The sequence below is a fragment of the Antedon bifida genome, chromosome 1 (genome assembly GCF_963402885.1).
Source record: "Antedon bifida chromosome 1, ecAntBifi1.1, whole genome shotgun sequence".
Lineage (NCBI taxonomy): Eukaryota > Metazoa > Echinodermata > Crinoidea > Comatulida > Antedonidae > Antedon > Antedon bifida.
The window spans coordinates 4,777,680-4,799,179 of NC_136226.1; the positions used below are offsets into that span (position 1 = coordinate 4,777,680).

The following is a 21,500-nucleotide window of genomic DNA, read 5'->3' on the forward strand; positions in this document are numbered from 1 at the left end:
TATTCCAATATACAGGTAAAAACTGACACAATGAAGTAGTAGGCATACCTATACAGAAGATACCTAAAATAATTATAAAATTACATGCGGCTCAAATATCACAAAATAAAAAAACACCACAAACTGTTGAATTTATAATCGTATAAAAAAAAGTCATAAAATTACAAACTACATACCCAGTATTGGTAAAGAATTATCAACTATCCAAACAGACAAGAATAAAATTGTTGAAGAATAACTGAAAACTTTAACGGCCCGAGGTGAAAAGTGATGCGTATTGAATCACAGCTGTACACAGTACTGCCAATCAACAAGCCAACCTGACCACGATTCTATCCGCACTCAACAGGCTTGTAGATTGACCTTTGTGACCCCGTCCCCTTCCCAGTTTGCAGCTTGTTGCAGCCTAACCACCTAGAACCGATTACATTTTCTTTTCTCAGTCGTATGCAAGTATCTTCGGTCATATCAGTTGACACCTGTTTTCTGCAGTATGTCAACAGTTTTTGTATAAACTTTCACAATATTTTATCAATTTTAAATACGATATGGCCAGATTGGGATGCCAAGACGCATAAAATGTCATCTGTTTCGGCCATGGCTTTCTAATAATAATATTCTGCCATGACTATCGTTTATATATATATATAAAACAGACATTTCTTTAGGATGAGTATGAATTTGTTAGGACAATTCCTAAAACTTTTTTGTAGTGCCTTACCCCAAAATAACTGGTAACAAACTCATCATAGGACCTTTCAGAAATAGCACGATAACGTGATGTTTTACAATATATACAAATGTATTGTCTCACAAAACATGAAAAATGAAGATAGTAAAATCTTTTAATAGGCAATTTTGTAGTTTTAATAAAGTTATTCCGTAGAAAATAAACAAACAAAAATGAAATTTCATTTTCTGACAGACCATTTGACTATTTTTTTTGTGGACATTTTTTGGATTTTTTTTTCACATTAAAAAGGCATAATAAATAAAAAATGGAGACAATACATTTTTACATTCTATACAGAATAAAAATAAAATAAAACACACAGATAAAATAATTAGTTTTTGTAAATTCTATTTAATATAATGTACATATTTATGTAAAATCTATTTTAAAAACATTTTTTGATATGTCAAGGAAGACTGTGATTCAACAGGCCATAACAAAAAAATAAAAAATCTAATTATAGAATTACATATAAAATTAACTATACAAATAGGCATAAATAACTAAGCAAAAGCACTACATTAAACTAAGTATACACTTTTTGAAGTGTGAAAAAAACTACTTAATAAATATTACTCCATACAGATTTTGGTGGGTGACAATATTAACATTTCAATTTTTTAAATGTAGTTATACACATTAATCGTTCAACCATATAGAACGCAAAGTGTAGTGAAGATGTACTAAATTTATATTAATAATTCTTTATAATTATAAATAAGCTTAATTCTTCTCTGAATGCTTTAATAATCATGCAACTAAATATAATGTTAAGATCTGTCAATATTAATCAACATATAGATTGAGATGGGAAGGAGGGGCAGGGATGGTGTCATTAGTTAATCTTAAAATGCATAATTGTAGAAATACAGTATTTGAAAATAAATAAATGTTAGAATACGAATAGGTTATAAAACAAAAATTTCAGCACAGCCCACAACCCTATTAATAAAGTACCTCCTACCACACCCAAATAAAGTTACAATTGGTTTTCTGGTAGCGTTACCAACCAAAACGGTTGACTCAGATAACCCGTATTGACCATTTTGTATGTAACACAAATAAAGTTACAATTGGTTTGCTGGTAGCGTTATGGACCAAACGGTTGACTCAGATGAACCGTAATGATCATTGTATGGAACCATGGATGAGGAAAATGGACCCAATTGAAATATGGGGTTGGCTTCAAAATCTAAGGTGGGCTTCAAAATCTAAGGTGGGCTTTCAAATTAGTCAATAAGATATAATATGCAATGGGCTTAAAATTTAAGGTGGTGGGCTTATAAATGCATTATTACATAGAATATAATTAAACCTAGAGAAGGGCAACTGTAACTAATTGTTGCTATAAAAAAATTGTTTTAAATTAGCATAATTTATATTTGGACAAACCATATTAATATTCATTTATATTCAAATGAAAGTTTATCTATGTGCACATTAATATCTGTAACAAAACTAATTCTAAAGGGACTTTCCCCTGCCATGCAAACAAACCCACAAGGTTATTATCAAGTTTCCTTTAACATTTCCTTATCTTAAATAAAACTACTCGACACTATTTTTATTTGAATGTTAATGTTTAAATGTAAATCCTTATTCTACTGTTACCACACACATAGTATATAAAGCACTCTATGGACATAATACCTAATTTTCTGAAAAGCATATAAAGATTTAAAAATATAACCCCTATTGAGAGGATATGTTCGGGGGCCCAACAAAGTGTTACCTTAGTTGGGGTGTTCTCTGAATAGAGGTTGGAGGAAAGCAGCAGGGCTAAAACATTTCCTCTTATTTGTTTCAAAGGAAAGTTTTCCCTTAACAAAATGTAAACTTTTAGTAAAATATGCTACACTTCATTGCTTTCGTAGTCTTGTGCAGTCAACCACTTAACAATTGAACATATGCAACGTTTCGGGGCAATTTCAAATTTACCTACGGAAGTTACAATCCAGCATTTTATGTAACTTACAATTTCATTCAAGTCTGTTTCTTAATAGATTTACAGACGGTTTCATATAACAAGATTTAAACAAATTGGTTGAGAAATGCCGCAAAGAACTGGACAGTTACTCCAGCCTACTTTTAAACTTTAATGTTCACTTCAAATACATGAAGTTAAATTAGCAATTATTAATGATGGAATCAAATGCTGGACATTCGCTCAAAAGAATGTTAGTTTTATTACAACTAATGATGTTGCTAATTGGTGATATATAATGTATAAATCTGAACTTATGGTGGGTTCAACGTTCTTTGTTTTAAACATTCGGACTTTTTTTTCTCGAAAAAATAAAAATGTATATTACAACATTATAAAATGTTTTTAAAGATGTATTGTCCCCAAAAACAAGAAAAATTAAGATTAATTAAATCAAATACAGTTTTTTCATGTAAATATATTTTTTTTTCGATCCAATTTTTGGTCAAAGTGGATAACTATTTTGTTACATTAAAATTGCATATTCAACAAAAATTGTGTTAAGAATTATTTTTTGCAGGGGGACAATACATCTTTAATGAAAGATAAATATTTATCAGAATTACCAGATGCGGAGATAAATGAGTAAATATGAAGGGTCAGGTCAGGTCAGGTCGTCTGCTTTATATGCAGACATCAACATGTGTATATTCTAGTTTAAAACACAAACTGTGGAGTTTGCAATAGCAATTTTTTACAACACGATTTTACTTAATTTAACGATTTGAGTTAAAAAATCCAGCATTGTTTTTAAACGTTAAAATAAAGATTATTGTTTATTATTCACATAATAGGACAATATTATTAGAAAATTTGAATAAATCAATTGTTTTCTGCCACCATTTGTTGTATGGACAAATAGTATTACAAGAACAAGTGGCGACGTGTGTTAAGGAGATACTAACATTAAATTTGGTCAGACATATACTTCTTGTATAACTGAACTTTATAACCTTATGATAATTTCCTCAAAAAGAATGGAAATATCCATATAAAATGTAAAAATAGAATATTCTATAAGTTGACTAATAATGTTATATAACACAAATAATCAAGAAATTTTGTAGAGATAGAGGGCGACATAATAATTACTTTTTTAAAAACAAATAATTAAGATTTTATGTCGGTAATTTTTGATAGATAAAAATGTTATTTAGGTTAATATGACTGGGCAGCTCTTAGGGTTTGACATGTGATTTGCAAAGACCATGGAACAGATAGTTAGGATAGATGGATTGCATTGGTAAAAAATATTACTATTTGCCATCTAAATATCAGGGAAAATATCAGAAGAAAATTTCAGTTTAACATTTTGTTTAGCAACATTGCTAATCACACTTGAGTCCAGAAACATAGTTTTGTATTGTTTGTTTTGCAATAAAATGTTATATGTGTAGCAGTAAGGTAGTTTTGTATAGCTTTTTGCTATGCTACATTTGCAGAATTATCGCTCTAAATATTAAATAGCTTTGAAATAAATTTTCCAGTGGGTACCTTACGGTGGATTATTTTCATTATTTATTTTTCCATTATAATGAAAAAAAAAACTTTTGTACAGTGGTGGCAGTGATGCAATATAGATAATACAGAAAATGTAAAAATAGCATTATTTCATGACCATGGATAACTAATCAAGCTCGCAGGGTACTTGAACTTGTATCAAAAAGTAATATTTTAAGAGACTTACATCTACCATAAATAAAGAATGAGTGATACAACTTATAAACGTTTACTAAATATAAAAAATGTTAAAATGTAAGGATCTGATTGCTAATTAGCAATCAGTAAATTGAAATAATTTTCCATAAAATCCATTAGTTCATTAAACCACAACCATTAGGCAATGATTATCTATGCAGTATTTGTACTTATTACATTAATGAACCCCTTAGGCACTAATTGTTTTATTAGTGCCTGCAAACTTGTATGTTAATTGTTTATATTGATGTTACATTCTTGTCAATACTAATGTATATCTAGTGACCTAGATATTAGGTTACTATTAGGTTGATTTCAGCCTAGAGTGTACTATTGTATAATTAGAGTGTTCTAATTAAAACATGCATATTTTAATTAGAAAGAATATTAATTAAATGTCATTTATTTGTACATTTTTTATCTAGCTTTTTGCTTACTATATTTATTTTGTATCTCACTTGAGATAAAATCACATTTAGCCATGTAAATGTTTGTTTTCCAGTAAATTTTAGATTTAGTCAATTTTCCAAGAAACATCTATTGTTTCATTTTTTAGGTTTAAAGATTTCATTTGATACAGTAGTTATTCATTTATGTAGATATGTGAACATCATAGTATTGCATTACAATATAATGACTTATCATGGCTGCTTGAATATCGTTTACTAATCCAGAAAATGAACGGCCAGAATCGCCGCAGGGACGATGCCTCAAATCGGGGGATGTAGAAGTAGGTTGGCGACACTAACCGGCAACAACCAAGTATAGAGGGCGCCGTCCCATCATTCTTAGCACCATAGGTAAGACGTTTTACGGTCATGTTGGCATTCACATATCTATTTTAATGCACAGCTTTGTATTTGATGAAAAGATTGTACATAACTCGAACGGTGGATTTCAAATCTCTATGAACAATATCTAAAAAAAGAAAAGACACGAATCAAAAACCATCTTACGGCAACTAGTACTAATACTCTTACAACCGCTACAATACTTCTATTGTTTGCTGTGTCACGTTTCTAGGTCAAGTCTGGTTCTTATAAATTAATGGCGAAATTAAATTTCAATTGTTGTCTATTATATGATAATCTCTATATTAGCATACATACAGGATTTCGATTAGAGCCAGATTTCTTTCAATGGTTTCAAAATTGTATTATAATTTAATGTATGTAATGTCTAGATTTAATTATTACTTTATTTTATTAGTAGTCTAATTATAAAAAGGGCTGGTACAAGTTTGATGCAGGAAAACATTTTGTATGTTTCTTTTTGGTCGGGGAGAAGGGTGGTGGTGGTGGTGGGATGGGTAAGAAAGAGGCAAATAACCCTCAATTTTGTTTAATATATTCAGCACATATTACGCACAAGCACAATGGTTTATGGAGAAAATAAACGCTGTGGCTACGCTATGACGAGTGTAGTTAACATTATTATACTTTACATTACACAATTCTTATTTTATGACATTAACAGTTAAATTAAATTCATTGTGAGAAGGATTGAACCCACAATTAAAAAACTTTCTATCATTTTTCGTCTTTTGTAAATCCCAAGAATTTATTTCGGTGATTTGTGGTTATTTTTAATAAATTAATTAACCTACATTCACACTTGTTCAGTATCACAGAATGGAAGACAACGCCGTTCAATTTCCAATATAACTTTCCATTATTTAAAAACATGGCAATGTATTTCATTCCATGAAATGGAACAAATGTAGTTTTACTGACTTGAGTAAATGGTTGCAAAATTCCTTTAAATTGCGCTTCTCAAGTGGCAATTACCACACCCTCCAGATCGTCAAAGCTTAGCCACTTTGTTTAATAAAGGCACAGAATTTGACTATTGTAATGATTTTAAAACCCATTATATAAGGAAGCATTTGTTGTAGAAAGCAGAAACAGGAGAGGAAGAATATATTTTGGGATGCAACAATGATAATATCAAATGAAATGGTAGGGGAAAATATGCAACACCAATGTGTCCAATTATTTTTATAGTCCGAGGTTCCAAAATATTTAACGATTTTTCAGTTCTACTAAAGAAAAACTTATTCAAAAATTGGTAGGTTATCAGTTACAACAGCAAAGAATTGTCAAAATGCATAATCAATAACTAGATATGCTATAATAATTAGCAACTATAACATATTAATGTAAACATTATTTATCTACAGTACTATATATTTGACCATTTTCACTTGCTTACTGATAGAATTTCTATAAATGCGTATCAAAATATAACCCGAACTTTGTTTTATTATTATTATTTTTTTTAATGATAATTTAATAATCATGTATATATATATATAAATGTTTTATTTATTTGATTGTATGGTTCAAATCTATTAAACGGGTTAGGAAATAAAATTGGTGAGGAAATAAAATTGGTATGTGCACCAAAAGATTCAATATTGATGCTATAGCATGAAATAGTAATACTATAGCAAGAAATAGCGATGATATAGCATTCAGATGAATCAAATATATCATTTGCAGAAGTAAAGATAAAATATTGCTATTAATTCTGTATAAAGGTAATATTATTTACAATATCATACAGGATTGTGATATATGCAATTAGCACAATTAAAAAAAATCGAAATAGACTATACGATTCACTTAGTCTTTGATTACCATTGAAAAGAGACAATAGTACTAATATTATACATAGAGGAATTCCTCCATGCATTATAGTATATGTAGCTATCAAGTGTATGAAACAAGTGGGATGATGGTCAAATATTTAAACATCAGCATTCAACACTGTTTCTATTTTGTCCTACAGACAATACAGCACATTCATCATATCAACTATTAATAACTAATTTTTAATATTCATAAACGATAATGTTATACACGTCAAATGTCTTTTCCAGGTGGAGAGCAAAGCAAATCCTGAAAAGCAAGGTGAATGGTTAAATGGCTTTACCATGCGGCAAACTGCATTCAAAGCACACTATTGGTGTTTTAAAGCTCTGTCTAAACTACTTTGACAAAAAAAAGTGTGATGTGCCCAAATAATGGTAGTCATATTCCCAAATGTGGTAGTGATGTGACATCATCATGTCCATATATAGGCACATCACATTTTTTTGTCACATAAAGTGCTTAACGCTTGCCAGTAGAAGCAAGAAGCTTACTAAAGGTTATAGAGGGCGACATTTCAACTATTCACTATGTCATATTGACAATGTTTCAAGTTTAAAATAATAATATTAATTTTTTTTTAAATAAATCTAATTAACTTTTTTAGAAATAAGTTGATAGTTTAATGGAATTTACTAGCAACTATTATAATATACATAATCAAATGTTGCAAATTACACAATCATTTGATATAATTATAAGAATTTTTGGTTCTCTTTTTAGAGAACTAACAGCGTAAATATATTGAATTATTTTATTCTTTAGGAAAAAACGTTAATGTTAAATTTACAGTCTAACTATTTCTATGAAGATAATCTGGATACGTTATACTCTAGGTTCTAACTATTTGTTACAATGAAAACATGGTGATGTTAAAATGGATGGAATCAAAGATGGATGCCAAATTTACCAGTAGGCAAATTCCATGATACAGACACACATGTGTATCACATATTCCATTCTGTATCCTGGAAGGTTAGGTTAAGGTTGGATATTTGGATCACATGTGATACTCTATCATAGAAATTGCAATGATACTGGACAAATTATAGATACACTACCAAGATTGGATGAGATATCAAATCTCTCTCAAAAAGTTGGGAGTAATGTATTTTATTTTAAAGTCAGACTATGTGACTAATGTCTGCCAATCATCTTTGATTCATTCCATTGTGATTTCTAGTTATTCCTATAATGAGTTACATTATGCGATCTAGCTAGATATTAATGAAAACAAATGGTAGTATGATTTAGTATGAAACACATTTTTGTTAGATGTAAATCATGCAGTTTCACAACATTCTTTTAAAGATGGTGCATGGAATTAATCTGAACCCATCGAGTCACTTTTTAAACAAAACATTTAAAAGTAAACAGTCTGAAACTTTTTAATTTTGATAAGTCACTTCTCAGAAAACCAATAAATACTTTATTGTTGTATTAATTAGATTTTGGTAGTTTAAGATAAGTGGGGATACATCGCTGTTGGTGTGAATTGAAATACAGTAGAACTCAGAAGTGTCCGTTTAATAGGTGTGTTCCCGTTAATAGGGATGTCCCTTAAATAGGGATGTCCTTTTAATAGTGGTGTCCCCTGAATAGGGGTCAGTCATAGTGTTAAAACATTGCACTGTGTTCATTTCTCAGAAAAATATCCCCCCTTAATATAGGTGTTCCTTTAATAGGGATGTCCCTTAAATAGGGATGTCCTTTTAATAGTGGTGTCCCCTGAATAGGGGTCAGTCATACTTTTAAAACATTGCACTGTGTTCATTTCTCAGAAAAATATCCTCCCTTAATATAGGTGTTCCTTTAATAGGGATGTCCCCTTAAAAGTGGTGTCCCTCGGCTGTAGTGATAAATTTATATTGCACTTTTCTATTTCTTGAAGTGTCCTCTTAATAGGATGTCCAAAAGGAGAGGGGATCTACTGTGATAAAAGTAAAAATAGAAAGGAAATAAGGACTGGAGAAAAATGAAATAAATTAGGCCTGGTTTTCTTGACATTCCAGTTTTAACATAGTACAATACAGTTATAAACATAACCATTGTTTAAATAGAAATTTGTTAAAAATTAATTATTGTGTAAACATGGATAGGTTCAGATTAATTGTGTAATGTTGCTATGGAGACCTGCACAGAGTTCAAAGGTTAATGTCAGCTTCCTTGTACTTAAGAAACATGGTGTAAAGAATACGCAAAGTAGACTTGAGATGGTACTGGACCACGTCTGCAGAAGATCGAGAAAATTCAACAAAAAAATAATGAAGAGTGAAGTAAAGAGAATAAAATAAATTATTAAAAAATAAACATAGTATAGATTTAGCATAAACAACACAAGAACATTTTGTAAATATTAATATCATATTTCTGAAAAGCCATTAGGGCAGATGGAAACATTCTTAGATTATCATTCATTTTGTTTTAAAATTGGGAGAAAGGTATTTTTTAATGGAAATCTTGAGCCTTTATTTTAAAAAATCTGATGAAAAAATATTTTCATCCCTTATTGAGGGATAGAATATCATGATTTCCGGACATTTTTTATTGTTGATCGTTAAAGTTACGGAGATAACAAATCTTTATTTTTTTTATATGTAATCAAAACTAATAAAATGTTGTATACTATTATTCCGATTGCATATGCTATGGAAATTAATATATTTTAAAAAAATCAATATTTAAAAAATAAAAAAATTGCCATTTTCAGTATCAAAATTGTTCTTCTTTGAGGTAGAAAGCGATAATCTAATATTTTTTCATCTGTCCTTATGTTATTCCCCACCACCAAAATCTTCATTTTCCTTTGCAGCAGTAAAAATAGATATAGCATTTCCAATCAAACACCCTTATACCAAATAATTTAAATTGTTATAATGAAATTATTTCATGTTAATTATGATTTGACAAGTGAAAATGATTTATTAGTATTGAAAAAATGATATTCATTACATGGTGAAATTAAAAATGATTTGAATAAATGTGTAAATTAGTATTGAATGATATAACAAAAATTAATACAAGTCAAAATAATATATAAAAAAACATTCATAGAAAAGAAAATTATTATTAAACAAAAATACATTCGAAAATATAATTTGAAAAAAAACGTTTAAAAATATTTAAAGATGTAGTGTCCTATATAAATGACCAAAATATTTCTTAAATTTAATTTTGTTTGAATTTTTTAACTTACTGCCAGTTTCTATTGAGCAAAGGAATATGGTCATAAGTACCATATTTTGAAATAACGATATTATTCTTGTCAAAAAAAATAAACATAAAAAGAACAGATTTTAAATTGATTCTGGTCTCAAATACTGACATTTTATAGGTTTTCGTGGAGAAATGTTTATATTTTTGTGATAAAGTCAACTTATTCTAAGCATTCTAAAACTAGAAAATCTCTTTAAATTTCATCCAAAATTGCTTTTCAGAATATCTTGAAAATCAGATATTGTGATTTGACCAATACCTCAAAACAAGCATGTCAAATTTGCATTCTTTGGAGACAATACATCAATAAATACAAATTATTCTATGACTAGATATAATTTAAAATATTAACCACATCTTATTCTTACCATGATAGAAAAAACCTGCCACTGAACACTTAAAAATGAGTTTATAAAAGTTTAAGAGATTTAAAAGAGATTTTTCATGCTACTATTCCTTATGTTAATTTAAATGAATTACTTGATATTTCAAATTATTAATGTAAATTAATACATTAAAAAAATAACCTACATAACAACATTAGCATCTAAAATAAAACAAAACTAAAAGGAATATAAAAGGAAACGTATATATATCCACTGTAGTCCATCTCATGTTGATGATTTTCTATATCATCATTAATTAAAATAAAATTAAATTAAAAAAAATTATTAAAAGTCGCAGATCAACAAATGTAATGTAAATTTACAGGTATATTAGTTAAATCATTATACATTTTGTATGTAATGCATTATTTTTACTGAAAATAAAACATCCTGACATTGCAGCCATGCGATTGGATAAAACTTGTATTACCCTTAGCCCTATTCATACTCACTGACCAATATTACACATATATTTAAATATTTAAAATTTAAAAAAAAATTGTTTTCCTTCTGCTTTTTTTGACAACTGTTGTTTTTCAGGATTTTCCTGAAAAGTTTAACTTTTGATTCATCCTGGAAAGCATGCTTGTGTTTTTGTTTTGTAAAGTGTTTTTTTCTTCTCAAAATAAATGAATGAAATTATTGCATTGTTTATTTTTAGTATCCTTTGTAAGTATTGTAATAGTTTTTTGTGATGTTTTTGTTTTAATTTATGTTTCATTTAATTTGAATTTTTTGTTTTATTTTTTTGGTTGCTTTTTGTATACAATATGACTTAAGTCATAAATAAATATTTAAATAAATTCCCCTATGGTCACATGGTGTTCTCAGCCTCAGGACGGAAGAGAAATTAGAAGAAATAGCGCCTCCAATATAATCTTCCACATAGCGACATAAATTTCTCGACTCTTAAGTTTTATGTTTTAAATCAATTTTTTTTCCAGTAACACTAGGCTTTACTAGATTATACTACATTTGTTGTCATTTTAAATTTACCAATAATTTAATTTCCCTAAAAAGTTAACTTGCACATCTGCTTGAAATTTTACAAGCAATTTTACTTTTATTAACATTATTTTTTCTGAAAAGTAAACGTTGCATGATTGCTTCCTTTGAGATAATAAGTCTGCCATTTGCATTTTAATATAAATCATTGTCAAGTTCAGATATAATGTTCCAACTTAAAATAATTATTAAGTAATACTGCTATGATCCAAGCTTTCAATAAATCCGTACATCAAAGAATCTTATATTTGTAAAAATGGTTGTATTTTCATCTAATGAAGTATCAATTTCAATTTTAAAAATCTATACCGATTTAGACAAAAGATATTAATGTACCTGGATAAGAAATATTCTTCGGATGAATTGATAACACAATAAGACAGATTTGTGGTTAGAAGTTAATTTAGATTTATAATAGTGATTTAGTTTACCTTCGGGCCTGGCTTTCGGGCGGCTTAGTCCTGCGTCTTCCATTAATTCCAATGATAAGGCAACATTATGTACCTGGAGACATTAAAAACATTTATTCAATTTCAAGTATTTCTAGAGCAAATTATTATTAATGCAGAATACACAAATATTAATAATACTTTGAATATTTTTTTTTGTGGAAAAATTGCAACATTAAATTGGCTAATTTATATATTACTAAAGAAGATACATGATGATAATTTATTATAATCTTTTATGTACAGTATATACAAATTGAAGGTTAATACATTAAAATAAAATTGAAAATTGTAATTAAAAAAAAATGTAAATATGTATTTCCTATTATAGATTTCAATCATTTAATCTTAATTTATTATAATGTTTCAAGAATATATGGGTTTATACATGGTTCTTTTTAAATTAAATTATTAATTTAGTAATTAATTTTTTTGTATAGCTTGGTTCCCACTAGGATGCAAAGCAAGGAATTCAACCAATCACAAGCAACAGTGGCGGGCATTGAGAACTGAACCACTTGAGGATCACTTACACTGATAAATAATATTTAAACTACCAATTTTATTAAATAGAATTGTGTGTGTTAATGGGCTTTATAGAGTAACAACCAGCACACACAGTGGACTAGACGTAACACAGACAACTTTAATTTCCTTTAAGTTGCCTTTTTTATATTTTAGCTAAACAGCGATCAATCGACCACAACGGCGGAGATAGACACACCGTGGTAATCTCCTACTCTTTCAAAAGATAATAATAATACAGATTTCTAGAGCACACAAGAGGCTCTTTTGAATGCTTATAGTATGCGAGTATGAGATGGACTCAAGCTAGATGTGTACACTGGACCTTCAGTTTTAAGTCCTTACTGAGAAGAAGAGGAGCCTTGAGCCTGTGCCAAGTTTATGAATATATATGCATATAGGTTGCTGTTGCTTTTACCGCGCGGCCACTCAACTCAATAAAATTAGCCAGATGGTAATCTTATAAACGTTTAAAATCAATTACTACATTTATAATATTAATAATCAAAAGTTATATTCAGAATTGATTCATTAATTATTTAAAGTGTTACTAGATTTAATTTGAACTTAAACCATCAAATAATTTTCCTTCTTTATTCTAATAATAATTATAAATGCCTACCTTTTGCTCAAAGGTCTCTGGGGTCATATGATAACTATACATTGGTACAAAATATCCCTCTAGCAGTCCCATCAGGAGGATGAAGTAGACACCATCATGAAATTGCTCCTCTAGGTCAGTCACATCAAGGTTGATTTTATTCAGATGTTTATTAGCAAAGGTAACTAACGACTGAAATTGAGAATAAAAAATTGCAAAAATTATTTCTAAATCTTTTAAAATTTATTTTATTTATCATAACATCTACTCTGGAAAACTAAACTAATAAATAAACTATTCATTTTAGTATATCAAGGGAAGCAATTCATTAGGGTGGTAAATAACATAAACTAAGCACTCTAAATTGTCTACAGAAAAAAAGTTTCTCAAAATCATAAAAACATTCAATGGGATGTTTGATTGAAAATCCATTACGCCACAACAGTATCATTTAGAGAATACCTGAAACATGTTTTATAGGCAATACTGTCTTATTAATGACATTTTTAAAAATGGAACACAAAATTGATCACTACCTAAAATAATAAATTCAACTTCTAGATATAAGTTACCATTATACTTTATTTCCCATAAATAATATAAAAACAAGTGTGGTATTTAATAAAATGTGGTCAGTGGCGGATCAAGGAATTTGAAAATAGGGAGTGGGACTGCAGAGCTTACTATATGAAGTTACGTGCTGAAATTAGCCTAATGTATTGTTGTACATTACAGTAAATAATTTGGCCACATTTTAACGCGGGCGCAAATTAAAATAAACGTTAAGTTTTTAAAATTTCAGATTATTAATTTTTCCTAAATTTTAGGGGTACAGACTATGAGTATTTGGGAAAACTATAACTTTCAAAATAAAATTAATTTTCATACATCAAAAATTTTAAATTCCATTGATAGGACTCTTTGTATATCCTTTTTAGGAAAATTAAATAAAATAAAGGAATACTTATATGACTCTTACCTTTCTCACAATAATAAGCTTGTCAGGGGCATGTGAAAATAAGGTATCAAATGCGTCTCGCTCTAGAATGAAAAAAAAAAAAATGCTATTAAATTTCCATCCTTTCTCATTAATGCATTGATTTTGCAAAAAGATAAGACGCATTTATATAAATTGAAAAGATGTAATAATAATAATAAATATGTATGTGATTTTCTATATATATCTTGGTAATTGGAAAAGCACTTTACTTAAATAAGAACGAAATAGTTTACAAATCTATGGTAATTGTTATTAATATGGATTGATATTTTACATTCTTTTAACTGTGTCCTCAGATTCAACTTTATGGTTAATATAAAGTTTTGCGAATTCAGAACTGAATTTAAATATGTTATTAAAGGAAATATGAATTAGGCCCTCTACGGGCCCATGGCAATATCCTCTAAAGACCCTCGGCAGTCACAGGGGTGTGCCCACCATAAACAGTGCACCAACTGTGTCATCAGATTCAAATTTAAGATTAATATAAAGTTTTGCAAAACCAAAACTGAATTTAAATATATTTTTAAAGTAATATGAATTAGGCCATCTCCATGCACATGGCAGCGCCCTCTACAGACCCTCGGCAGGCACAGGGTTGTGCCCACCATAAACAGCGCACCAACTGTGTCATCAGATTCAAATTTAAGATTAATATAAAGTTTTGCAAAACCAAAACTGAATTGAATATTATTAAGTAAATAATTAGGCCCTCTACATGCACATGGCAGCGCCCTCTACAGACCCTCGGCAGTCACAGGGTTGTGCCCACCATAAACAGCGCACCAACTGTGTCATCAGATTCAACTTCAAGATTAATATAAGGTTCTGCTAAACCAAAACTGAATTTAAATATGTTATTAAAGGATATGAATTAGGCCCTCTACGGGCCCATGGCAATGTCCTCTACAGACCCTCGGCAGTCACAGGGTTGTGCCCACCATAAACAGCGCACCAACTGTGTCATCAGATTCAACTTCAAGATTAATATAAGGTTCTGCTAAACCAAAACTGAATTTAAATATGTTATTAAAGGATATGACTTAGGCCCTCTACGGGCCCATGGCAATGTCCTCTACAGACCCTCGGCAGTCACAGGGTTGTGCCCAACATAAACAGCGCACCAACTGTGTCATCAGATTCAACTTCAAGATTAATATAAGGTTCTGCTAAACCAAAACTGAATTTAAATATGTTATTAAAGGATATGACTTAGGCCCTCTACGGGCCCATGGCAATGTCCTCTACAGACCCTCGGCAGTCACAGGGTTGTGCCCACCATAAACAGCGCACCAACTGTGTCATCAGATTCAACTTCAAGATTAATATAAGGTTCTGCTAAACCAAAACTGAATTTAAATATGTTATTAAAGGATATGACTTAGGCCCTCTACGGGCCCATGGCAATGTCCTCTACAGACCCTCGGCAGTCACAGGGTTGTGCCCACCATAAACAGCGCACCAACTGTGTCATCAGATTCAACTTCAAGATTAATATAAGGTTCTGCTAAACCAAAACTGAATTTAAATATGTTATTAAAGGATATGACTTAGGCCCTCTACGGGCCCATGGCAATGTCCTCTAAAGACCCTCGGCAGTCACAGGGTTGTGCCCACCATAAACAGTGCACCAACTGTGTCATCTGATTCAACTTTAAGATTAATATAAAGTTTTGCAACACCAAAACTGAATTTAAATATGTTATTAAAGGATATGAATTAGGCCCCTATGGGCCCATGGCAATGTCCTCCACAGACCCTCGGCAGTCACAGGGTTGTGCCCACCATAATCAGCGCACCAACTGTGTCATCAGATTCAAATTTAAGATTAATATAAAGTTTTGCAACACCAAAACTGAATTTAAATATGTTATTAAAGGATATGACTTAGGCCCTCTACGGGCCCATGGGAATGTCCTCTACAGACCCTCGGCAGTCACAGGGTTGTGCCCACCATAAACAGTGCACCAACTGTGTCATCAGATTCAAATTTAAGATTAATATAAAGTTTTGCAACACCAAAACTGAATTTAAATATGTTATTAAAGGATATGACTTAGGCCCTCTACGGGCCCATGGCAATGTCCTCTACAGACCCTCGGCAGTCACAGGGTTGTGCTCACCATAAACAGTGCACTGTTAATCTTATTGAATAGTGGAACACATTCTTTATTGTCCACATGTACATTATGTACACAACAACTTGTTGTCCCTTCTGAAGGATAAGGCAATATATAAGCATCTTAAGGATACACGCAATATGGCACAGATATGTCTTGAACCTATGCCTCCCCTTCATTAAGCCATATCACTCTCTGTCTCTTAAGACGGTAGAACATATTACAGGAATCTGAGTGAAGACTTCATTAGGCTATCTGCACTAAGTTAGTGTTAAATTACCATATTGAGATAATAATAATTAAAATAATTTAATTAAATTACCAAAATTTCCTCCAATTGCTCTGAAATAAATAAGAATAAACCAAAGTCATGAAAACCTACCATATATACTACAAATGATAATGATTTTTTTATAAATGTAAAATTATAATTGTAGGTTTAAACATACTCAATAAACATAAAATGAAGTAAAAACATTTTAACAGACTTGATTTGGTCTAATGGTAGGATATCTACATATCAAGCAGAAGAATGGAGGCAATTGTTATTGTTAATACTATCACAGATCTTCTCATTTTTATATTATAAACAATAAATAAACGATCTAGCTAAAACATAGATGGTTACATTTCTGGTATAAGTACATTTCTAGTATAAATTAATATTAAATGAAAGCATGGAACTAAGATTAACAATTAAACTATGTACATTTGTTATCAATTAATAAAGAATTATGCAACAAAATATAACTTACTCATTGGCCTTTGTGATTGTTTCTGACACTTTTTTGGAAACCAGAACGTTATCTTTTTTCTAAGAAAATAAAATTGATTTTGATGAATATTTTTGTAAAAAGGAAAATAAAGCAAAGAATGAGTGATAGCGCCTTCACTGGTTTATACAAAATATGATGTACTGTATAATAAAAGAGATAACCAAACATTATATTTTTTCTAAAGTTCTGTCAAACTAAAAAGTGTGATATGCCCAAATATGTTAGTGATATGCCCAAATATGGTAGTGATATGACATAATCGTATCTAAATATGGGCACATGTTTTGTCACATAAAGTTTGATAAAGTAAGACAGAGCTTTATAAAAAAAAGTTGATTTTAAAGAAAATCTTTGTACAAAGGAAAACAAAGCAAAGGAAAGATTAATAGCGCCCTCAATGGTTTATACAAAATATGATTTACTGTACAGTAGACAAAAAAGGATAAAATAATAACTACCTGAATAACAACTACACTGACAGAGACATCTTCTGGAATTTTGATAGGTGCCTTGAAGTGGAAAGCAAGAGAAACCAGCAGATGGAGTATGGATACAAGATTCTTAGAATGAATACCTGCAAAGAGAACACAAGAGAGATAATATAACGTAATGTTCTGTTTACACTATCAAACTTTATGCAACAAAACAATGTGATGCACCCATTTATGGACATGATGATGTCATATCACTACCATATTTGGGCATTTCACCAGCATATATGGGCACGTCACACTTTTTTTGTCAAACTAGTTCAATAGTGTGGACATAGCTTAACGGCAGGGATCAGACTTGTATGCGAGAAACCCAGTACTGCACTATTCATCTCATGTTATATGGCATAATTTGCTAAGTATAAGTCAGATTCCATGATACAGTGTCTTATGGGTGTCACTTTTATTAGAATAAATACAGTGCCATAACATAGCTTCATACTATGTCAAGTATTAACGGATAACGAATCATAAAACGGTGAAAAACATTAGTTACTCGTGTATGCGCAACAGAGATCAAATTAATATGGAACACAGAGTGACACACAGATGATATAATAATGAGAAAAATAGATCATTTTAAAAGCAAGGAGATTCAACTAATATAAACCAAAGGGGTACCAACTGGTCAAGACACCACCTCCCCACAACATGCAAACTTACTGTCTACACTCCATTTTTGTTGTTTTTGATTGCCTCCTAACTTGTCTACAGCATCTAACACCATTTGAAGTTTTTGTTTCTGGAACACCGTAGATTGCATCACCTCACGCACCTCAAATTTACTTCCAGTTAATTTTTCTATTAGAAATACGAATTCAGTAAATTATTATAAATTACTATAAAAAATTAAACATTGGATAATACATAAATAGGAGATGAAACAGGTAGTTTGATGCGAACTCGGCAAATACATTTTTCGGAAGACATATGACAGCAAAAGAATGCAATTGTATCTAAGTAGAACAAACACATTTGAACATAGATAAGTAAATGTTACAATTAAATCTATAAAGACTTACCATATAAATTTCCTAAAATCTGACCATCAAACAGATCTTCTTCTAGATCCCTCACTATAATTCTCTGCTCTTTTAACTCCACATTTATCCAGTCAATCAGAACCTGAAATTACAAAAAAACAAAAACGTTGTGATTTGCTCCTAAACAAGGGAACGAGTTTACTGACTTTTAAAGACAGACAGACTGATGGGCTTAATAAAATTGAAAAAAAAAAACTGGCAAGATCACTCTTTGTTGTATACAAATATTCCATATGGTTTATATTTCAGGGAGCTCCTGGGTTGTCAATTCATGCAGGCATGCATTGACAACCATCTCACTATATAACTTGTGTAGTTGCTCAATATTTAGCGCCCTCTATTATGACATTAAATATTTTATATTACCTCTTTTAGTTCTTTTAGTTTAGAATTTTCCCTGGAAGAGTTTTCAATCATAGAGATTTCTTGTCCTTCCTCTGTGGCGATAGAATAAAACGTTATAATTATTGCGGATATCAATAGTTTTTATTGATTTATTTTAATTTTTATATCACTATCAACAATCTATAAACATTTTGTCATACCTAAATTAAAATTTTCCGGAGTAATATCCAACAGCATTCCTGGCGATTCCAAGGCATATCGACCTTCTTCCGTCAGGTCATCAACTGGAAAAGAAAAATGAATATTGATTCATAGCATTATGTTTTATTTAAAATATTAATTGTTTTCATTTTAATTTATAATTAAAGTTTTCTATTCATATTATAATGAAGACTCATTCTACTACCAGAACCATGAAGCAATTGAGCCTGGGACCCTTTTGTCAATATGGATTACGATTCTACTGTCTTAACGCTCAGCCACTCACTTGCTTAATATGAGATAAAATGATATTGATATAGGGAGGTAAAGCAAGTGAGGTGCAAAAGAATCATTGATCGGGATCGGGAGATAGTTCTGATCCAGACATTTTTGGTTGTACGCATGTATTTTTCAGCAAAATACATGTTTTGTTAATTGGTAATAATCATTTACTGTACATTGATGTGAAATACCATGAACACATTATTCACATATTCTTAGCTTGTTTATCCAATGTTGTTTAAATATTGTAATACAGCTGCATTAAATATGTATTATAATATGTATTATTAAATATGTATTATAATATCTGAATGTAGTATCTATGGCCTAGGCCTATGGCAGCTAACTGGAATAAAATAGAAGTGAATTCTGCCTTTTTCAGTCATGCATCCCAAATCCAATCAATTTGAATTTCATAACAAATCATTGTTCTGTCAGATCAAGTGGCCCAACAATTTGACATTACTACACTTTGTTTACATACAATCACTCTATGCTGATTGTTAATAGGGAACCTTCTATATAAATTATAAGCATGCAAATAAAGGAATGTTCTGATGAGTCAGTATGCTAAAATAACCAATTGACAGGCACTCGACACCGTACTCGAGTACCTCCAAAACACGGTAAACCCAAATCAGAACAGCTCAAGGGGAGTGTTCTCTAAAACTATATTTAAGCGACTTTTCCACAATGAACAGTACACAAAAATGGTATCAACCTTCTCTGTTGTCTTTTTCCTTTTTCCTACGCCCTAATGTTGTGACCATGTTGAGAAAAGACTCATCTTTTTTGTCCTTTTTCGGAGTAGTAGCCTTGGTTGGAGAGGTAGCCATGTTCGCCGACGAGTGGGAGTGTACGATCAAATTTCCATTGATATGTTTGTACAATAGCGCCCTCTATGCATTTGACAGCTTTTATATATTACAGGTATTATATTTTCGTGCTATGCTAATAGGCCTACTAAAGCCATTATCAAATACAACAATTTAACAAAACTATGGTAATTAGAATACTTCATACTGATTAAAATACTTTATATTACTATGGTAATTAAAATACTTCATTATCATTATTAGTTGATATTCTTATATTTATTAATATTTATTAACATTTCACTTACCTGGGACACGAAAAAAAAATAAAACATAATGTGATGCGTCAAACAATCCCAATTTTACCTACATATTTTACAACAATTAGCATAGGCCTACAGGTAGTTCCTAAGATACGAACATCTTATTTCAAAGTATTTCTATTCTTAAGGTGTCCTTCGGTTATTTTGTCAAAAATCAACACAGAAGACAACGCGAATTTAATGTAATAAGCTAAAACACTATTATATGTATTTACCGTTCAAACAAATCCAAACCCGTACAGCTATACTCACCAGGGTTTGATCGTTCGTTGAAATATCATTATGTAACAACAATCCACCTAAGTCATTTTCCCGCCCACCCATCTAGTACATTACTTAGTCGTTATCTTTATTTTAGGCCTACTTCTAAGTTTCAATGTAAAACCATGGGGCGAAAATGGCAAGAGGGAGATACGGTACATTTGACTGTGGACTACATAGGCCTAAAGATCTTAAATTAACGTCGGAAAAATATAGGAGGGGTTCACAGTGGCTAGTGACCAAACTATACAGTGTCGAGCGTGAACCTAATATTTCTATTTTATCATGGAAAAATACTATACACGTTTATCACTACAATGGAGAATTCTCCCTGTCAGGCTACATAACTAACAAATACATTCGTGTATAAATAATGAAGAATTCTCCATGCCAGGCTACATATAACAAAACAAGCAATAATATATCAATATATTAAATCATTTATAATTAATATTAAAACAAAAATAACAATACCTGAATTTGAATTCGAAGAAGCCATGATCATTGGGGTCTCAGTCGATGTCTGAAGTATAGCAATGCCGCACCTACACACCTTTTCAAAGAATGAATGTTAATTATCCATTGTCTTCACACC

At 30.5% G+C, this 21,500-nt stretch overlaps 1 protein-coding gene across 2 annotated transcripts; it reads right to left on the bottom strand.

The window, feature by feature from the left end:
- Positions 1-1,572: 1,572 nt before the first annotated feature.
- Positions 1,573-20,361, bottom strand: LOC144838699 (beta-parvin-like). Of its 2 annotated transcripts, XM_078694152.1 has the most exons (13): positions 20,228-20,361; positions 19,224-19,307; positions 19,045-19,115; positions 18,658-18,760; positions 18,299-18,436; positions 17,603-17,718; positions 17,124-17,182; positions 16,691-16,710; positions 14,228-14,289; positions 13,270-13,440; positions 12,105-12,177; positions 9,200-9,296; positions 5,261-5,333 (listed from the first exon to the last, which is right to left on the bottom strand). In XM_078694152.1, exons 1-12 carry the CDS (start codon positions 20,340-20,342, stop codon positions 9,211-9,213), a joined length of 1,098 nt encoding a protein of 365 aa, XP_078550278.1. In that variant the 5' UTR covers positions 20,343-20,361; the 3' UTR covers positions 5,261-5,333; positions 9,200-9,210. The 2 variants fall into 2 exon arrangements, with proteins under 2 accessions (XP_078550286.1, XP_078550278.1); XM_078694160.1 differs by lacking the exon at positions 9,200-9,296 and having other exon boundaries at positions 1,573-5,333.
- Positions 20,362-21,500: the final 1,139 nt, after the last annotated feature.